Source organism: Polypterus senegalus, chromosome 16 (genome assembly GCF_016835505.1).
Source record: "Polypterus senegalus isolate Bchr_013 chromosome 16, ASM1683550v1, whole genome shotgun sequence".
In the NCBI taxonomy this organism is placed as follows: Eukaryota; Metazoa; Chordata; class Cladistia; order Polypteriformes; family Polypteridae; genus Polypterus; species Polypterus senegalus.
Window position 1 is genome coordinate 58,524,872 of NC_053169.1, and position 19,011 is coordinate 58,543,882.

General features: G+C 38.6%; 1 protein-coding gene across 4 annotated transcripts in view; it reads right to left on the bottom strand.

Moving 5' to 3' along the window:
* The window catches only part of papolg (poly(A) polymerase gamma), a 104,248-nt gene extending 85,574 nt beyond the window's left edge, over positions 1-18,674 (bottom strand). For 3 of the 4 annotated variants that reach the window (XM_039738907.1, XM_039738906.1, XM_039738909.1), the window contains exons 1-2: positions 16,919-17,002; positions 7,296-7,369 (exon numbers count right to left, since the gene is read on the bottom strand). In XM_039738907.1, the coding sequence (XP_039594841.1) occupies positions 7,296-7,369; positions 16,919-16,981 (137 nt within the window). In that variant the 5' untranslated portion in view covers positions 16,982-17,002. Of the gene's footprint in view, positions 1-7,295; positions 7,370-16,918; positions 17,003-18,539 lie in introns of those variants that run through there. The other variant, XM_039738908.1, reaches the window with a different exon arrangement.
* Positions 18,675-19,011: the final 337 nt, after the last annotated feature.

The following is a 19,011-nucleotide window of genomic DNA, read 5'->3' on the forward strand; positions in this document are numbered from 1 at the left end:
TCAAGGGTTTGAATGTAGAGAAAAGCCGAGCAAAATGACACCTTTTATTGGCTAACTAAAAAGATTACAATATGCAAGCGTTCGAGGCAACTTGGGCTTCTTTGCCTGAAGGATTTGAAGAAAGGCAAGCCTTATTTCAGTGTTGCTAATTTTATTCTGAAGAATTTACGTGTAGACAGATGACCGACATTGCTGTACTTCAGTACCTCCACCATCCAGTCGTTCAAATGAAAATTAAAAACTTGTTTTTTCCCCAGCCAACAATAAACTTGTTCCTTTTATTTGTTAAATTTAGCTTTTTTTCTAGCTTGTATTATATAATAGGATGTAATGTAGCAAAGCCCTGAAAAAGTTCAATTTTTACATTGCAGCTACAATCCTGAAAGACGAATGTGAATAAAGAGGCTAGATACAGCAGCGCCAAGTGATCACTGAACCAATGATGGCATCATTAATTGACAATTTTGTCTGCTGGACAATTCATATTCTTTTCAAACTCTGGACTTAGTTATTTTAACTATGAATATTATCAATATCCGATTTTTTTTGAACAGTACATTTAAATTCAATGAATCATCTGAGTATGTCGTATTTTTGTTCACTGAATTATACTTTTAAATCAAATGTTTTTAGGTAGGCCACCCCATTTAAGCAAGCCGCACCCAATATGCATTTTGTAAAGTTAATGTATAAGCCTTGGCCTTTCGTTGGGGAAATACAGTATCCATTGATATCTGGTTTCCACATTGGAGGTAAATATATGAAAACCCAAGTACCTTGCTGTACTTTAGTGGAAGCTCAACATAAAAAAGGTACATAATTTTGCTTTTTTCTCGCCACAAAACAAAACTAACAGAAGTGACTGAGCAGGCTGAGATTTCACCGGAAGTACATGAGCACTACCATGTGCATATAGCCTATTAAAATATTGCGATTGTTTTAAAAATATTTGAAAATTAAAACCTTGTTTATATCATGGTAACCAATATATTGCCCAGGCCTAGTTTGTGATTTAAATCTTAAAAGCATATTGAAAGATACACAACATAAAATGAATGCCAGAAAAAAAAAGTGTTGGCAATATCCAATATGCTACTCATTTATTACATCTGCTAAAATTAAACTTTGAGGGTCCATGGAATTAAAATCCTTGCAGAAATCAGTCACAAGACAGGAAGCAGTGTGGACGTGTTAGCATTCCCACACTCACAACACATCTATTTAGAGTAGTTGACCAACTTCACTTGCAAATACTTAGGATACTGGTATAAGAATCAAGCTTGAACATAGTCTTTTGGAGCTGTACAACAAAGCCAATACTCAAACAAGCTGACCTACTCAGACTTTAAAGGATCACTTTACTGCTTATTGTCAGACTTTTATTCAAATCCATATGATGCATTACTGCTTTTAGGCTTTAACGCTAGGGCTGCACGATTAATCTTTTTTTTGGTCATAACGATATTTATGACCCACGATCAGTTAATATTGTCACGATTTTACAGTATAAAGACCAAACTTTTTTTTTATGGGCGGAGTTTACAGATTGGACTGCGTCACTATGACGTTACTGCGTCTAGATTGCAAGCGCTTTCTGAAGCAGTAGAAGAAGTCAATAGCAGCAATAACAGTCAGTCAGAATAAACATATGATGGCAGAGCAACGTGAGGAAGATGCAGAAGTGCGATCGTTAGTTCCTAATAAGGGGTCATACTCAGTTGTCTGGAACTATTTCGGTTTCGAGGAATGTGATGTTGATCAGGTACGAGTCTTGTGCAAACTTTGCTCCTGTTCCGTCCAAACGTCCCAAGGTAACACAACAAACCTCAACCACCTTAAAAGCCACCACAAAGTACACTATCAAGAATTTCAACGACTGAAGACACAAACAGCAACAAAAAATTACCAGCCATCCACAACACAGACAAAAATATCAGGGACATTGGTCAACGCAATACCACATCTGCCTAGCTTGCAAAGACACCGGGAAATAACAGAGGCGATCACGTACCATATAGCCAAGGATAACTGTCCAATAACCACCGTGAGCAGTGAGGGGTTTTAAAAAAAAAAAAAAAAAATATGATTGCAACACTTGATAAAAGATAGCATTCCCTCGCGCAACCATTTTTCCAATGTTGTGCTGCCCTTGCTGTATGCGAAATGCAGAAAAGAAACGGAGAAATTCTCAGGCTCAGCCTTGAATATTTTGCTGCCACGACCGACTTATGGTCAAGCAGAACTGCGGAACCGTATTTGAGCTTGACAGTTCATTGTATTGACAGAGAGTTTGAGATGAAAAGCAAGCTTTTGCAAACTTCGTCTTTCCCACAAGACCAGACAGCGGAGTTTATTGCAGTGGGCCTCAAAGAAGCGATGTCCGCTTTGGACTTGGAAGAAAGACTTGTGTGCATCACAACGGACAACGCAGCTAATATGATTAGGGCAGCATCTGTGAATAACTGGCTAAGGCTACACTGCTTTGGTCACAGACTTCATTTAGCCATCGGTAAGTTGTATGTTTTTTTTCCCCCCCAGATATATTGAAACAATGACAATTTAAAAATATTATTGTTTTAGTGATATTATAATCAGGGGTGCACATAACTGGTATGCAGGTACGCATGTGTGGCAAAAATGATGAACGCATAACGTCATTTTGTTACTACAGCGCATTCGCATACAAAACAGAAGAGCTCTTGACTGTGACCGTTTTTTGACAGCGTGCGATTAAAATTTCACCTTCACCATTTGTTATGTCCTTTCGGTTTAGGTACTGCGTTTATGTTCGAAAAGTCTTTATTCCTCCGACTCAGGACCCTATTCTGCACCGGCGGAAAGCACCATACAAAGTGGTTTTGTTTTGAAATAAAATAATTTTGCGTGTTTTCCGCTTGTGGCAGTGGTAATTTTTAAATGAGGCGCAGCTGTGCATTTTTGGCTTCTTTAAGACGGCCAAATGACAGTGCGCTCTTCACCAACAGTCTTTAGTCAGTGACGTTATTTATTAAACGATATTTAAGCGCCACGCACTCACGTGATATTAGATACGTACTCCAATAGCATTTTATTTTATTTTGGTTTTATCACAAAACTGATTCTTTCATACCATTTTTAATGAAACGCAATACATTTGTTTAATGCATATTCCGGTCAAGATGCAACCTTGTGTTTCGTCAAGTTGCACAAGGACGAAAAAAACCACAAAACCTTAAGGGAGCGATCTGCAGCGAGGTCTTAATAAGTGCAGAGTGCGTACCAAACACCAGCTCCTGCTACTCACCTGAGGAACACACTCAAAAAGTTGTGTACCCCTGATTATAATGACACATTAGAATGACAATGAGTCATATGTCTACAGTATAATAATCATCATTTTTATTCTGCTAATCTATCAAATTAGATACATTTAAAAGTTTAAAAAAATATTTGATTAGTCAAATATTATGTTAATGTTTGTGAACCCAGACGAGTTTAGAATAAGTGAGTGTTTATTATTTATTAATGAATGTTTGATAATTGTCTTATGTAGGTGTATATAATTAGTGAAACAAACTTTTTTTTTTTTTTTATTTCTGATCAAAAGTTGCATAAACAACAAGAGTCTTCCTGTGTCTTACTGGTTTTTTTTTTCTGATCATGTTTATTTCCTGAAGAGAATGCCATGAAGGATCCAAGAATTGACCGAGCTGTGGGGCTCTGTAAAAAGTTGGTGAGCTCCTTCTCTTACAGCTGGAAGCGTAAGAGAGAGTTTTTAGCTGCACAAAAGGAGATGAAACTCCCAGAGCACTCACTGAAAACAGAGTGTCCAACAAGGTGGGGATCACGTCAGGCCATGATAGAGAGAACCATCGAGCAGCAAAAGGCCATTGCACATGTCCTGTCCTCTGACAAGAAGTCTCGTCATCTTATCCCAACATGACAGGACATGGATGTTCTAGAGGCAATCAACAAATCCTTGCACCCTCTAGTTAATTTTACAGATGCACGGTCTGACACGCTGACGTACTTTTTGCCATTTGTTAAGCCAGTTCATCTTTTCAACGCAATCTTGAAAGGATGATAATACTGACCTGTCAAGAGCAATCGAGTCTAAAATTTTGGAGTACCTAAACGAAAAATACAGTGACCCAGACATCCAAGCTCTATTGGACATGGCATCTACAGTGGATCCACGATTTAAGATGAGATACACGGCTGAGGACAACAAAACAACAATTCAATCCAGACTCAAAGCAGAGGCAGACTTTGGCAATGATGGTAATAAAAATAAAGAAGAAACAGCACAAGAGAGCAGCGAGGAGGATGCTGAAGCTGGATGTGCCCCAAAGAAAAAGATGACTTTAGGAAGCTACTTTAAAACTGCTGAACAAGCCTTACCACCTAACAACCAGAAATCCAGTGTAGCCTGTGAGCTGGAATCTTACTTGCAGTCAAGCTACCTGGATAGTGAGGGGGACCCATTAAAATGGTGGAAAGAACATGAAAAGATCTACCCAAGGTTTTCAAAAGGTGGCAAAAAAAAAAAAACACTTGTGCATTCCAGCCACAAGCTCTCCTTCAGAGAGGGCTTTTAGATCCGGTGGAAATGTAGTTACTTGCGGTCTTCCCTAAAGCCCGATCAAGTTGACAGGCTTGTGTTCTTAGCCAAAAATCTGTAAGATGTTGTAAAAATTTTTTATTCTTATTTGATTTTATTACAAGTTGATGTAAAAGAGGCAGTTTAAATTTTATTTACCACAGCTAAGAAACACTCTCCATTCTAAACATGTTCGGTTTGTTTATTTTTCTTTATTTGTGGCTGTAAAGTGCAATAAGAATACACAAGTGAATAAAAGTTCATTACCAAAGGAATAATCGTCATTTCTTGTATGTTTCAGAATCAGTAAATGACGAAACCACAGAGCCATCTTTCAGATGAAGTAGTAACTTTGCATGCCGGTACTTTAAATTAAATAAAGAATTTATTCAAAAAAGTGTTTTAGTTGTTGATTTTATTAATAAAATTTATAATAAATTATCGTGAAGTTTAAAATGAAATTTTTTATTTTGATTTACGACCAACATCTTGCGTTATTAAATGGATGCGGTCACGTGTATCCACTTGCGCGACTGTAAACAACCGAGAGCGTTAGTAGTGTCAGTCGGAGCCCAGATACATGTGTTTGTGGATTTAATTTCCGTCATTGCAGTGATTTACATATATATATAATTCATTAAGACCATGCAAGCAAGACACAATTGCTAAGGAAGGAAGAGAAGGTAAAAGAAAGCGATCGCAATCGAAACGAAGATGGACATTGTGTGGAAATATCTCCTCCCTTACTGCAGCCCAAAGAAGTCAAATTAAATGGTGAGAACAGTATGAAATTATTTCTAGAATAGAATTCCTTTTATTGTCACTATACGCATCTACAATGAGATTAAAAGCAGCTCCTTTAGTGCAGAATAAAGTTCTGTATAGGGCTTGTATGGTTGTTTTTTTAGCTTTAGCATAACGCCGGATCTGCGGCCCCGCTTCTGCTTTCTTTCCCTCCTCCGTCTGTGTCGTCTCCTAGACCTGACAACAATCCACGGAGAGCCCGCTGGTCTCGCTATGTTGTCTGGGATGTTGTGCGTGTGATGAAAAACACTCTAAACAGATGTCTGGCTCTGGACACCGATGTCTATAAAGGTTCTGAATGGTGTAGCGGATGTTCGCCGAACCGATCGTGCACAATTCAATAGTGTGAGATACACTAGACAATGTACACAGACATACAAAATGCACTTGCAGATAAAGTAAATATTTTTTGTGGTGTTTTAATGCAAAATGTGAGTTATGGACACCAACATTTTGTAAATGTTCAGGCAAAAACAAGTTTATTCAGTTTGTTTAGGTTGAAATAAGCTATGTGAATAAACGTTAGAAAACATAAGTAGCTCTCAGCCATTTCCATTTTGTAAAAGTAGCTCTCCAGGGAAAAAAGGTTGGAGAACCATGGTTTAGGCAATATCCACAAAACTACAGTAAAAGCCATTCCATTATCTAACAATATTTCAGCACTTACAAGTGGCCTACCAAATATAGAGTAGCAGCTAATTATGAAAAGGCAAATGCATTCTTCTACATGGGAGCAAGGCTAGTGACAGACTTCTTGCTAATTGTGCATGCTTGTTATGTTCTTACAAAGTCATTTAGACAAGACTCTCTTTATGGTAAATGCATCTTAAAGGCAACTGCGGACTCACTTTTTTTGAATAATAAATCATACATGACCAAATATACTAAAAAGTGAACAGACTGTTTGGGCATGTGCATGAACAGGGATCATACTATAGCAGATAATCTAACAGAACTCCTTAAAACCAATAAGGTCAAGCAAATTATTAAAATTTGTTTCCTGAAGTATTTTAGCCTTGAAATTATATACTCAATTTCCAGCACATAGTGATCAGTCGGACTGGGGCATTAATCCATTCATTGCAGCTGCACCTCCTCATTTTAGCTCTCCTTAGGAGGAGTAGTTTATAGAAATGACACCTGAGCCCAACTTCAGAGTATGCAGTTCACGAAGCATATTCTTGCTGCATATGGGGAGCTGAAGATGGAGAAGCAGCTCCCACTCAAATGGCTCTGAACATTCGGCTTTCCATTAGTACTTTGTAAATATGCAAGGTGATCTTCTCTGCTGTTGGTTCAAACAAAAAAAAAAAACCACACACCCCGCAGATCTACACTGAACATGAACAGTGAGAGTGGCCATACCAACACTTAGTCCCTTGCTTTGAGAAGCAGAGTACTGAAAAACAAGTCCACTGCAGTCTCATACAGCAATGATGCTATAGTTAACCTGGTTTTGACAAAAAGACATTGTAACGGCCGACCCCTTACCCAGCCGGCAGCTACACCTCCAAGACCTGTGGCCTGGATAATTTACTGAGACGAATCTAACTATCAAGCCGTACCTCCAACAAAGTACATGTTTCCCCACAATTGATGGTGTAAATATAAACTCACAAAAGCAGATAAGCAAAATTATACTGATTTTAATTAAATGAAACAAGACAAATGCAAAAATAGAAACTTAAATAGAAATATCCCTCCACCACATCAACGAGACACCACCATATATAAATACAACAAAACCCTCCCTTGCCCCTGTTACATATAACAAACACAAATAACAAAAATGAATGAGATACGGAAATAATCATGAATGAGTCCGGTTATAAAAACTGTCCTGAATACGGTTGACTGAACTAATGGTAAATGAGTCATCCGATTTTCCCAGAACAAAATAGAACAGCCTCACCGTGGATCCTCGGTGCGTGGTGGATGATGAAGTCCGACCCTGGGGTCTCTCGTGATGAGGATATTGAAGTCAGTCTGGCAAATTAAAAAACAAACTGGATGAAATGCACAAGGTGGAATACGGCAGGTATAGATGGCTCGTGAAATGAAAAAGTCTCCTTCCCTTTTCTTCTCTCTCTCTCTCTCTCTCAGCCCCCCCCTCCCCCCCCGGCTTAAATAGTCCTGTGGCGGCTGCAATTAATTAGTGAACAGGTGTTTTCCAGGTTTGAGGCTGTGGTCTTCTTCCATTATCGGCATTTACTGATACACGGGACAATGGAAACGACATTCACTCAGTACTGACATTTAATAACACTACCTACTGTATGTAGCCCCGCTACAACTTCAATTAAACATATACTGTAAATGTGTGCGAAATGTGCAGAAAGCACACTGAACATGTTAAAATAACCCATCTGTTGCATCAGATTATTGGCATTTGAAGATATCAATTAGTGGTAGGTGGTATACTGGTTCATACCAAAAACCGTTTGTTTTTTGTGTTTTGATTTTTCTTATACCACAACACCGGTTTAAATTGCCTAAACATTCGGAATGTGGTGGAGCGTTTCATCTTTTTCACTGCTACACCACTAAACACATACGACGGAGCATAGACATTGTCGCAGGTGGCTTTGGGGGGGTTACGCAGACCCGACTGGGACGCCCAGGAGGACCGGAAGAGGGCTTACGCCTTCCTCAGACCACGTGGGGGCAACTGCCCTGGTTGCTACGGGGAGTATGCCGGGGCACCCGGATGCCTTGGGCGCCCTGGACCTCAGCACTTCCGCCATACCTGGAAGTGCTGGGGGAGGGGGGTGGTGAAGAGGAGCAGGGACACCTGGAGTGCTTCTGGGGATGCAGCCGGCACTTCCGCCACACTGGGGCGTGTCAATAGAAGATTGCCGGAGCACATCTGGGTGCTTATAAAAAGGGGCCACCTCCCTTCATGTAGAGACTGGAGTCGGGAGAGAGAAGGACGAGGTCTGGGAGGAGGCAAAGAGGCGGCCTTAAGGAAAGAAGGCATTGTGTGGTGCTGGCCAGGGCTTTTGGGGACTTGGGGATTTGCGAGCACTTTATTGTAAATATGGAGTATGTAAATAAATGTGTGTGGGGTGACTTGAATATATCTGCCGGTCTGTGTCCAGGTCGAGTTTGAGTTCCACAACATATATAGGTAGACGTCACATTCACTGTGTTGCCCAGTCGACATGATACGTCAGTGCATCCACCCTATTACGAGTGGCAAAAGTGCCATTTAAACTAAAACAGGTAGATGTGGAAAACGGCTTTTTTGATGAAAAAATAATAACGTTTAAAACAGCATCGTTTACATACAACAGATTTTGGCAAATCGTTTAAATGCAATTATTTATATCCATTTATACACTAATAAGGGCAATTATTAAATAAATATTAATAAATAATTCCTCCCATAATGACCTGTTCTAAATCCACTGAACATATTAAACCTATTCTTTCTCAACTTCACTGGATCCCTGTTAACTACAGAATATAATACAAAATACTGCTCGTAACATTTAAAGCTCTCCACAACCTCACTAATCTCCTACAGACTTACACTCATCTTGCTCACTCAGATCCACATCTGCAGCTCTACTTTCTGTACCACACACACTCAGTGCACTGGGAGCTTGAGCATTCTCATAATGCTCCTCAACTATTTTTTTCAATACAGTGTAATGTACTTGGGTACTGTGCAATAGTGCGACGACATATTGACTTTATTCTCGACATTTCCTCTTTAACAACAACATTTATTTATATAGCACATTTTCATACAAAAAATGTAGCTCAAAGTGCTTTACATAATGAAGAATAGAAAAATAAGAGACACAGTAAGAAAATAAAATAAGTCAACATTAATTAACATAGAATAAGAGTAAGGTCCAATGGCCAGGGGGGACAGAAAAAACAAAAAAAAAACTCCAGACGGCGGAGAAAAAAAAAAAATCTGCAGGCCGTTTGTCAAAAGTAAAGTCAACATGTTGAATTTATTCTCATAATTTGTCATTAAAGTAGAACATCGCAAACTAAACTTCATCGCAAAATGAACATTTAATTTATTAGATTTTTTCAAACCCCGTCATGAGTTATACTGTAGTATAGCACATTAAATGCGTTTTGTTGTGTTCCACGACCCAGTTAATCACTACGTGCTTCTTAAACTGACTTCCTCCGCATTAAGAGGTGGCACCGGCAGCGATTGCCGCACAGACTACATTCACTTCATGATATTCCTGCTTCCTTAACATTTAGAATGCTAAGATAAATACCTGATGTAATTTTCATGATGAAATGCATTAAAGCATGTATTAATCATGTGGGGGCACGGTGGCGTGGAGGTTGCACTACTGCCTTGCAGCAAGGGGGTCTCCATGTACCCTGCCTTGAATTTGCATGTTATTCTAGTGGGTTTACTCTGTGTGCTTCAGTTTTCATTCAAAGTCATGTGGGATTTTGTTATGCTATATTTACCATGTTAATGTATGTTTCGCTCATATTCACCCTGCAATGTGCTGGCGTTCAGGATTTGCTCCTGCCTTGCGCACAATGCTTGCTGGGATGGGCGCAACCCTGAATGGATGGCATAATTAAACATGTATAACAAAGATTTTTTTTAAAGTTCTGAACACTCCCTGGTCTAAGTTTATAACTAGTTTTAATTTCACAAAGACGTTTATCGTGTGGCGATTGGTTATTTGGAGAAAGAAAAAAGGATCGGAGCTAAGATTTTGGTACGTCAGACAGCACACATGCAAGAAAGAAAGCCCAGTTAGAACATCTACTGAATTCTGTGCTCGTGTCTCCGACCACCAGATCACAAACCCAACAATTACACAATATTTAAGTTAAACCTGTGCGTTACCAATTCATACATCCAGTTTTTTGGAGCCTCGTCATACCTGCCATGAAGTTTACACTGAACGTACACCTTGGGACCCCTTACTGCAACGAAGCAGCACTACCGCCTCACTACCAAGCATGTTTAATATCTGCTTTAATGCATTTCATCCTGAAAATTATATCAGGCATATATCTTAGCATTCTACATTTTCAGAGAGCAAGAATATCATGAAGTGAACGTATTCCGTGCGGCGACCACTGCCGGTGCCTCATCTTAGTGCGGAGGAAGTCAGTTTAAGAAGCATGGAACGACGAACAACTGGGTTAGGGAACACAACACAAAGCATTTAATGTGCCACATTAAACTTATGATGGGGTTTGAGAAAATCTAGCAAGTTAAACATTCGATTTTAGGATGAAGTTTAGTTTACGACATTCTACTTTAAATTATAAAACAAACTATGAGAATAAAATGGAAAGGTCGACTTTAATCTCGACATAAGCGTCAAGATTAAAGTGGAAACGTCAAGAATAAAGTCAACATGTCGACTTTATTCTCGACATATAGGTTTTTTTCTTCCCCGTGTCCATACATTTTTTTTCTTCACCGTGGCTCTAATATGATTCTGTAGGGCTATACCACAAATAGCATTATAAGTGCAAGTTGCAGTTTTAATTATTTATGTACAGTGGAACCTCGGGTCACGACCATAATTCGTTTCAAAACTCTGGTCGCAACTCGATTTGGTCGCGACCCAAAGTACTTTCCCCATAGGACTGTATGTAAATACAATTAATCGGTTCCAGACCATACGAGCTGTATGCAAATATACATATTTTTTTTAATTATTTTTAAGCACAAAAATAGTTAATTATACCATAGAATGCATAGTAATCTACACTAATAAAAGGCAAAGCCCTCACTGACTCACTCACTCACTAATTCTCCAACTTCCCGTGTAGGTAGAAGGCTGAAAGTTGGCAAGCTCATTCCTTACAGCTTACTTACAAAAGTTGGGCAGGTTTCATTTCGAAATTCTACACATAATGGTCATAACCGGAACGTATTTTTGTCCATATACTGTAAAAGAATGCAGCTCGATAGCCGTGGGAGGCGGAGTTTCGTATTAAAATATTTAACCAATCACATTTCAGCCGTCATTTGTTGCCAGGCAGAGAGAATAGACTGCAGCTCGATAGCCGTGGGAGGCGGAGTTTCGTATTAAAGCATTTAACCACATTTCAGCCATCATTTGTTGCCAGGCAGAGAGGCTTTCACAATACGTTGTGGAGGCACTCTAACACAGAATAAATGTCGATTAACCTGTTGCTTCAACCAATCAGATTTTGAGTTGGTGTCAGTAGGGCCCTCTAGCAGGCGTACCGTATTCAGACGCATTGATTGGATAGAAGCCGATATGAGGAAATCTGAGGCCACTGAACGCACTGCAAATGATCCGAGCGAAAGATTGTCGCCCCCACAGTCACCAGATCTCAACCCAATAGAGCATCTTTGGGATGTGATGGAACAGGAGCTTCGTGCCCTGGATGTGCATCCCACAAATCTCCATCAACTGCAAGATGCTATCCTATCAATATGGGCCAACATTTCTAAAGAATGCTTTCAGCACCTTGTTGAATCAATGCCACGTGGAATTAAGGCAGTTCTGAAGGCGAAAGGGGTCAAACACCGTATTAGTATGGTGTTCCTAATAATCCTTTAGGTGACGGTGTGTGTGTTGTGTGTGTGTATATGTATATATATATATATATATATATATATATAAAAATGAATCAGGAAGTATAATAAATATATATATCTCCGATTCATGTTACCCTCGCAACCCCTTGGTTTGAGAAGTATGAAAAAATATGAGGTTAACGCAGAAAAACAGATCACCAATTGAAGCTTTATGAATAATGGATACTTTATTCGCCATCAATAATTGTTTTGGTAAAGCCATACTCAGTGTAATCCTCCTTCCATTTTATAATTTTTCCGTGACTATCCATGATTAAATGAACGGTAAAAAAGTAAGAGCGAAACGAGGGTGACTTATTCAGGCAGGCAGGCGACAGCTCAGTAGCTTGAATATGGATACAAGTAGGTTCTATTTAGTCGCCAGCAATACAATATTTTTGGTAGGAATTGAAGTTGAATTTAGTCTTTACATTTCCATGGTGAAGACAAATTTATGCAATGATGACTAAATTTAACTTACATTCCTACTAAACATATTTCTGTCGACTAAATAAAAATTACTTATATTTAAATAGAAGTTGAACAGATATGATACTTCATAATGCCCACACAGCACCAAGTGCACGTAAGAGCAGGAGTCATCCGTTTTAACAAGCAGCGTATTGCACTGATACAAAATAGCCTGCCCATTTAATTATTTAGGATTGGATAGATAAATTAAGATTTTGTACAAATAATGTTTTTCATTTTTCTTCCTTGATGGATTTTGGCACCCCCAGCAACAGCTGCTCAAACCCCAAAGAAGAGATAGATATATATGCCAGCAACACTCATGACAATGACAAAACAATTACATTGTCAATCATGTTACTTATTATTAAAATGTTTCCTTTTCTTTTTCATTACTTCTTTAACACACTACTTCGCCGCTGCAAAACACGGATATTTTGCTAGTCTATCTTCTATACTAATAAAAGGCAAAGCCCGCACTTACTCATCACTAATTCTCCAACTTCCCGTGTAGGTAGAAGGCTGAAATTAGGCAACCTTATTCCATACAGCTTGCATACAAAAGTTAAGCAGGTTTCATTTCGAAATTCTACACGCAACGGTTGACAAAGTCCGCCATATTGAACTTTCTTATTTATGGCCCCATGTTCACGAAATTTGGTAGGCAGCTTCCCTGCACTAACCGAAACAGATGTACGCACTTATTTCTGTGGAAAAACGTCACTGTCGGTCGCCATATTGAACTTTCTAATGGTCTTGGTTACTTATTGGCCCATCTACAAGAAATTTGATACACGGGTTCCCAACGCTAAATGAATCCTATTTATGTACATATATACGTCCATAGCCTGCAGCTCGGTCACCGTGTGAGGCGGCATTGGGTCCCCCATCCCAACACCTCCCACTTTGTTGGCTTCCTGTCTATATAAGGCCGTCCGTCTCTCTGGTCTCTACATTCCCTTACTGGCTTTGCCACGGGATTCACGTCTCCCTGCTGATAACTACAGCCTTTTTATTTAATCCACAGCTTTTCTGCTGTTTTTATTGTTCATTTATTACGATTATAGTTAGTGTAGGTATTTTAGACTTACTTTACATTGTCCAGGTACCCATTTCCTTTATCATTCCAACCGCACCACCATTAACATGTCTATCGAGGTGATCACCATCGATCAAAGAACTGTCACTTACCGAGTGGTTTCCATGCCAAGAGATGGCACCTGCCTTTTCCATTCTCTGTTACATACTGCACGGCCATATCAGGCTCACTCTTGATATCCGGAGGAACATTGTGTCTTATGTATTGAATGACTGGGACAGGTTCAAGGGGTGGACTGATGACGGTACAGGAGATAATTATACTACACAGGAGCACTATAAGAGTGAAATGCTTAAACCCTTCACCTATGGTTCTGCATGCGAGTTGATGGCTGACGCTGAATTGTTTGGTTGTTGCTTTCAAGTGTACGAAATGGCCAAATATTTTACACCTTTCGACAACTGCCAATGCCTCTTAAACATCTTCGATTCACAGGTGACGATTTGAGTAGTGGACACTTTGAGGTTTGTGAATGTTTAAACTCTCAAAAGCTGGATGCGAAGTTAGATGAAACCGGTTGTGTGCTTACAACGCTTGACAGATCCCGAATGTCACTTCAACACAAGTCCTGCAAATACTAACTTAATTGAAACAAACCATGAAACTCAAACTGATTATGACAGCAGCAATCCAAGCTGTGAGATTTGAGACAAGATTACTTTTCATATGGCCAACTGTACATTGCATGCTCAAGAGTAAGCTCAGCGCACAGCTTGGTCATATTACAACCGGAGGGCCGAACTGACAATATGGTATACAAAGAGATCCTTAAATAATTATTGGTTTCTTTTCCATCAGTTTAAAAAGGTTTAATTTTCTTCTTAATAAAGATTTTAAGACAGTAATTTGCCGCTGTGAAGCGCGGGTATTTTGCTAGTAGTAAACTAAATGTAAAAACATTTAACACCACTGAGAAAGCCTTAAATAGAGAAGATATTGCAAGATTTCATGCTATAGCCTAACGAACTGCTTGCTGTAAACACTTTTTTTTTTTTTTTTTTTTAAATGAATTTTAAGCACAGGGAAAAGAAGAACATTTGAAAAATCTGTAATTTATACAAAAACTAACCATAAAAACCCCCAAGAAAACTAGCCTAGCATGTACAAACCGGAAGGGAAACTGGCTTGTTCATCACCTGAGTGTGTGGTCGTAAACAGATGCAAAAGTTTGGCAAACTTTTTAGACGTAACCCAATCTGTACGTGGTCCGAGACGTTCGTGACCCGAGGTTCCACTGTATATAGCTTAGCTTGAAGCAAAGTCCATATTAATGCAATTTGTCTAAATGATGGTTCAGTTGGTAAAGATATCTCACCAAGTTGCACTTGTTTTATTTTATTTTATTTTTACTTGGTGAATACTGTGTAATGCACCTGGGCTTGAAGTAATAATATTATTACTGGAAGTTGCACTATTAATGTTATTATTATTAGTTTAAATATTATGCAGTTTAATGATGGTAAAGTTGTTTAAAAAGTCACTTTAACATGTCACCGGACAGAGATTGTTAACATTAACAGAAGGTGTAGTTGGTTTACAAAAAATATTTACTATTTACTCCTTTTCTAAGACATGTTCAGTGCAATACACCTTTTGACAAGCACCCCTGGATATTTTATTAAGTCCAAATGCCTCTTTGGATGGTTGAAAATGTGTTGTCAAAAATTAGTCTAAGTTGTTTGCAAAATTTGTCCAAAAAAAGGCTCTATATTTTGACTGCAACTGTCATGCAATGGGAGTCCTACGCTTCATTAGTGCCACCCCTTTAAAATATCACTTTATGGGGCCATGCAAACCTGTATTAATACTTAGTGTGCACATTAAAAAAAAATTTTTGTACAATTCTCATGACAGTAGAATAGGTCATTCTTAGCCAGTCTACTGCAGTAATTGCAGTGGAAAATGTGGTAAACATCCATTCATGCATTGGGAAAAAAATATGGTTGAATACCGTGACACCAGTATAATTTTAAAAAATACTGTGATATAGAATTTCGGTCATACCACACAGCACTAATATCAATGGCCTAATGGTAAAAGTGACTGATATGTTTTTGCAGTTGCTATGTGTGCTCTGTTCTTCAGTTACAATAGTATAGGAGCTGGTATAAGACTGAAAGAAAAAAAAAAATGAACTGCAGAATATTTGTTTAAAGTAAACAATATGCTTGCACACTGTCAAAAGGAGAAGGGCTACCATTAAGAGATTTAAACAAGTGACAGGAGATGCACATTACAGTACCACAAACACACAAATCAGTAAGTGTGCCAAACACCACAGTAAAAGCAGACAAGGCTGCACTGCATCCACCTTCAGAATTGACATCTTAATGAATAACTAAACTTAACACTACTAATTGGAAAAGCAACAATGCCATGTCAGAATATAGCTGTAGCACTTTAACATGCGGTATACTTTGGCCATAAGGCTGATCTAAACTCTATTGGTGGTTATGAGATAATGATGCAATAGTCAAAATTATATAAAAATATTGTAGCAAACTGAGTAACTTCAAACTTGTAGCTACAAGCAGCTGCAGTAGCTACGTGTGTGTGAACCTGTCTCTCTCTTTCACCATGTTGATTACAATGTATCATTTTTAAGCTTCAGTTACCTTGCGGTATCAAGATCCTGATAGGCAACAGCTATTTTAGCTTTATATTTTTCAACATCAAATTAATGGCTCGGTTTATTTTGCTCTCTCCCTGAAAACCCATCAATGTAAAGTTCACAGACTAGAGGAACTGAGGGTAGGTGTTTTAGAAAGACACAAAAATATTACAAAATCTTAAATATTTTAAATATTTCTAGGCCCAGGCATTTCACATTAAGGGTGTTCAGTCTGTATAATGAACTTTTATGATTACATGCAACATTTACATCTGCCCAACATGATTTTACATAAAGCAACTTACAAAAAATGTCAGCATAATCAAGTAAACATTGGTCTGGAGGACTGTTTGGGAACAAGTGTTACAGAAGAAGGGTACAAAACTGATGATTAGATCCGCTCAGCTCTGAACAAAATACAATGTAGTTACAACTCTTACGTTATATAGCCTAGCATCTAAAAATTCAATCGTCTTCAAATGCATCTTAAACACATCGTAGAAGTCACAATTTCAAATGAAGATGGGTAGCTAGTTCCACCAACTAAGTTACAAGAGTCTGGAATGGGACTTAATTGCAGGGAGCAGGGGCATCACCAGACGTCATTCATCAAGAGACCCTGAAGGAGCATTGTACCTCATAAGCGTGTCCACTTTATTTAAATATGTTTCAAGGTACTATTTTTCTTAAAATTCGTAATAGCTTTGTCATGAATACTGTATCAAGCGCATAAATACTACACTTTTCACCTCAGTATTGTACTTGGTAGAAATGTACCGGACATGACTCACTCACTTTGGATTTCTGTGAAAATACAACAACGAGGATGCCACAGAAAATCCACACAAGACGTCGCATACTGGGAGTGTCCAAATGATATCCAAGCAGAAGTTTTGTATATTGAGCAGCAAGAAGACACTACACCACTGGAAATTTCGATGCTGAGGTGACTGCAAAACACTGTAGCAAAGATGCGAGGAACAATAATTTCATTCCAACATATCAATTGGAAAAATTCTATATACACAAGTTTAACCCGAAATGGCCACAGCTATCCGTTTATTCAGGCGTCAAGTTATCCAAAGTAGCTTTGTTCGACATTTCCTCGGATCGGATAATCGTGTTTCTACTATAACTTTTTTTTTTTTTTTTGGAAGCAGTTGAACAAATATGCAAGACATGACAAATGTTCGTTAAACAGGACTGCATTAATTATAAAGGAGGCCTGAATTCATTTGTTTGATCTCGGAAAAAACACCGTGGGATCGCCCGTCTTAGAAGCTAGTTGGCAGAGGTTTCTCCAAAAATGTTCTTAAAATTGTTATGTCCAAGTAGAACAAACTGAAGCTTTTAAATTTGAGCGTTTGGAAAAAAACGAAAAAAAAAAAACACAGCTGCTGTAAAAAGACTTGTGAAACACCAGAACAGCAAAAACAAAGTCTAGATACCCGTAAACAAAAACGATTTTTCAAACTATTGTTTATGAAAAAAAGACGAAACTCGTTAAAAGGAAACCAACAAAAAGTTGCCATTCCAACGCCACGAAGCCAAACTTCGTCCATGCTTCAACATTTGCCGATACTCAATGATAAAGATGTATTTACATGTATTCCGTAACATACAGACTTTATACTTTGTTCATCCTAAACAAATTCGACTACTACCAATGACACGGTGTGCAGCGTTAAAACCATAATTTGACACATGCATAAACACGGTACGCAACAAATCTAACAGTATACTTCCGGGTAGCGGAAGACGCCGAATAAAACAGCCGCCAGTGCCAAGAAGGGAAGGCGTGTGAAGTTTTTGACATGCTACATCAGAGACATACTACGCAGAAATAAGAGTTGGACAAGGAGAGGGCCATCTGGCCAGGCCGCAGACAACAACTTGGTATGTAAGATTTCTGAATGTGTCATTAATAAGCGAACGACCACTATCCATAACTGAAATGTACAAAACAAGCTCGTTCAATGATGCTCAGTTTCAGCAAAACATTATGACCGGATGTGTTGCATCATAATGAACATCAAATATTCAGAAGTAAACTTCAATCAACATACTCGGATGCACAAACATTTCTTAAAAGTACTAAAGCTGAACACGAAAAAGTGCCAACTTGGAAGAACAAACTTTCCTTTAACTCGGCTCGGGTCAAGCTCTCCTAAACAGAAGTAGAACGACGCGATACTTTTACTCAACGACCCACTAAAGCTCCGCCTCTACCCCACATTTAATATTAAAGTATCACGATCACAAGACACTTAGTGGTTGAGGTGACAGGCCCGACCTCACCTTGTCTAGTTTCTTACGTTGAGCATAAGATATAAAGAAAAACAATGGAAGAGTAGAAGTCAACTACAAACCATGGCGAAATAACTAAAATGAAACAATTATGACAGCAACCACTTACACTGACATCTCTTTCATGGCTTCCTTTGGAGTGTTCTTTATTAATAATCTGCTTCTGTTTCTGCAAATCACATAAACTCAGCCCGCGGCAGCATCAATCTTGTATGTCTATTTATAACAAAAGATCTACTCCAATATGGCGCCGACCGGCTGAAGGCATCCCGAGAGGTATTGCGCGCAGAGAACCCGGATGTTCAGAGAAAGGTCTCGCAAACAGGAGTATCAGGCACGCTGTCTACACATTTTCTGCAAGCTGACGGCGTTGGAAGTACGTGCGTCTCTGATGTGATTTGACCATTGTGCTTCAAACATATTCGTGATTTTATTTTGTGGCAATTCAAAAATGTAGGGATTTCTCCAGTGAGTTTCCCATTTTTGTGATTACAAGCTTATAGGTTAACATTTATTTACGGTTTGAAACAATAGTTTTCATCTAATAAAAATTATATCACAAAAATAAATAGTTTTAATTT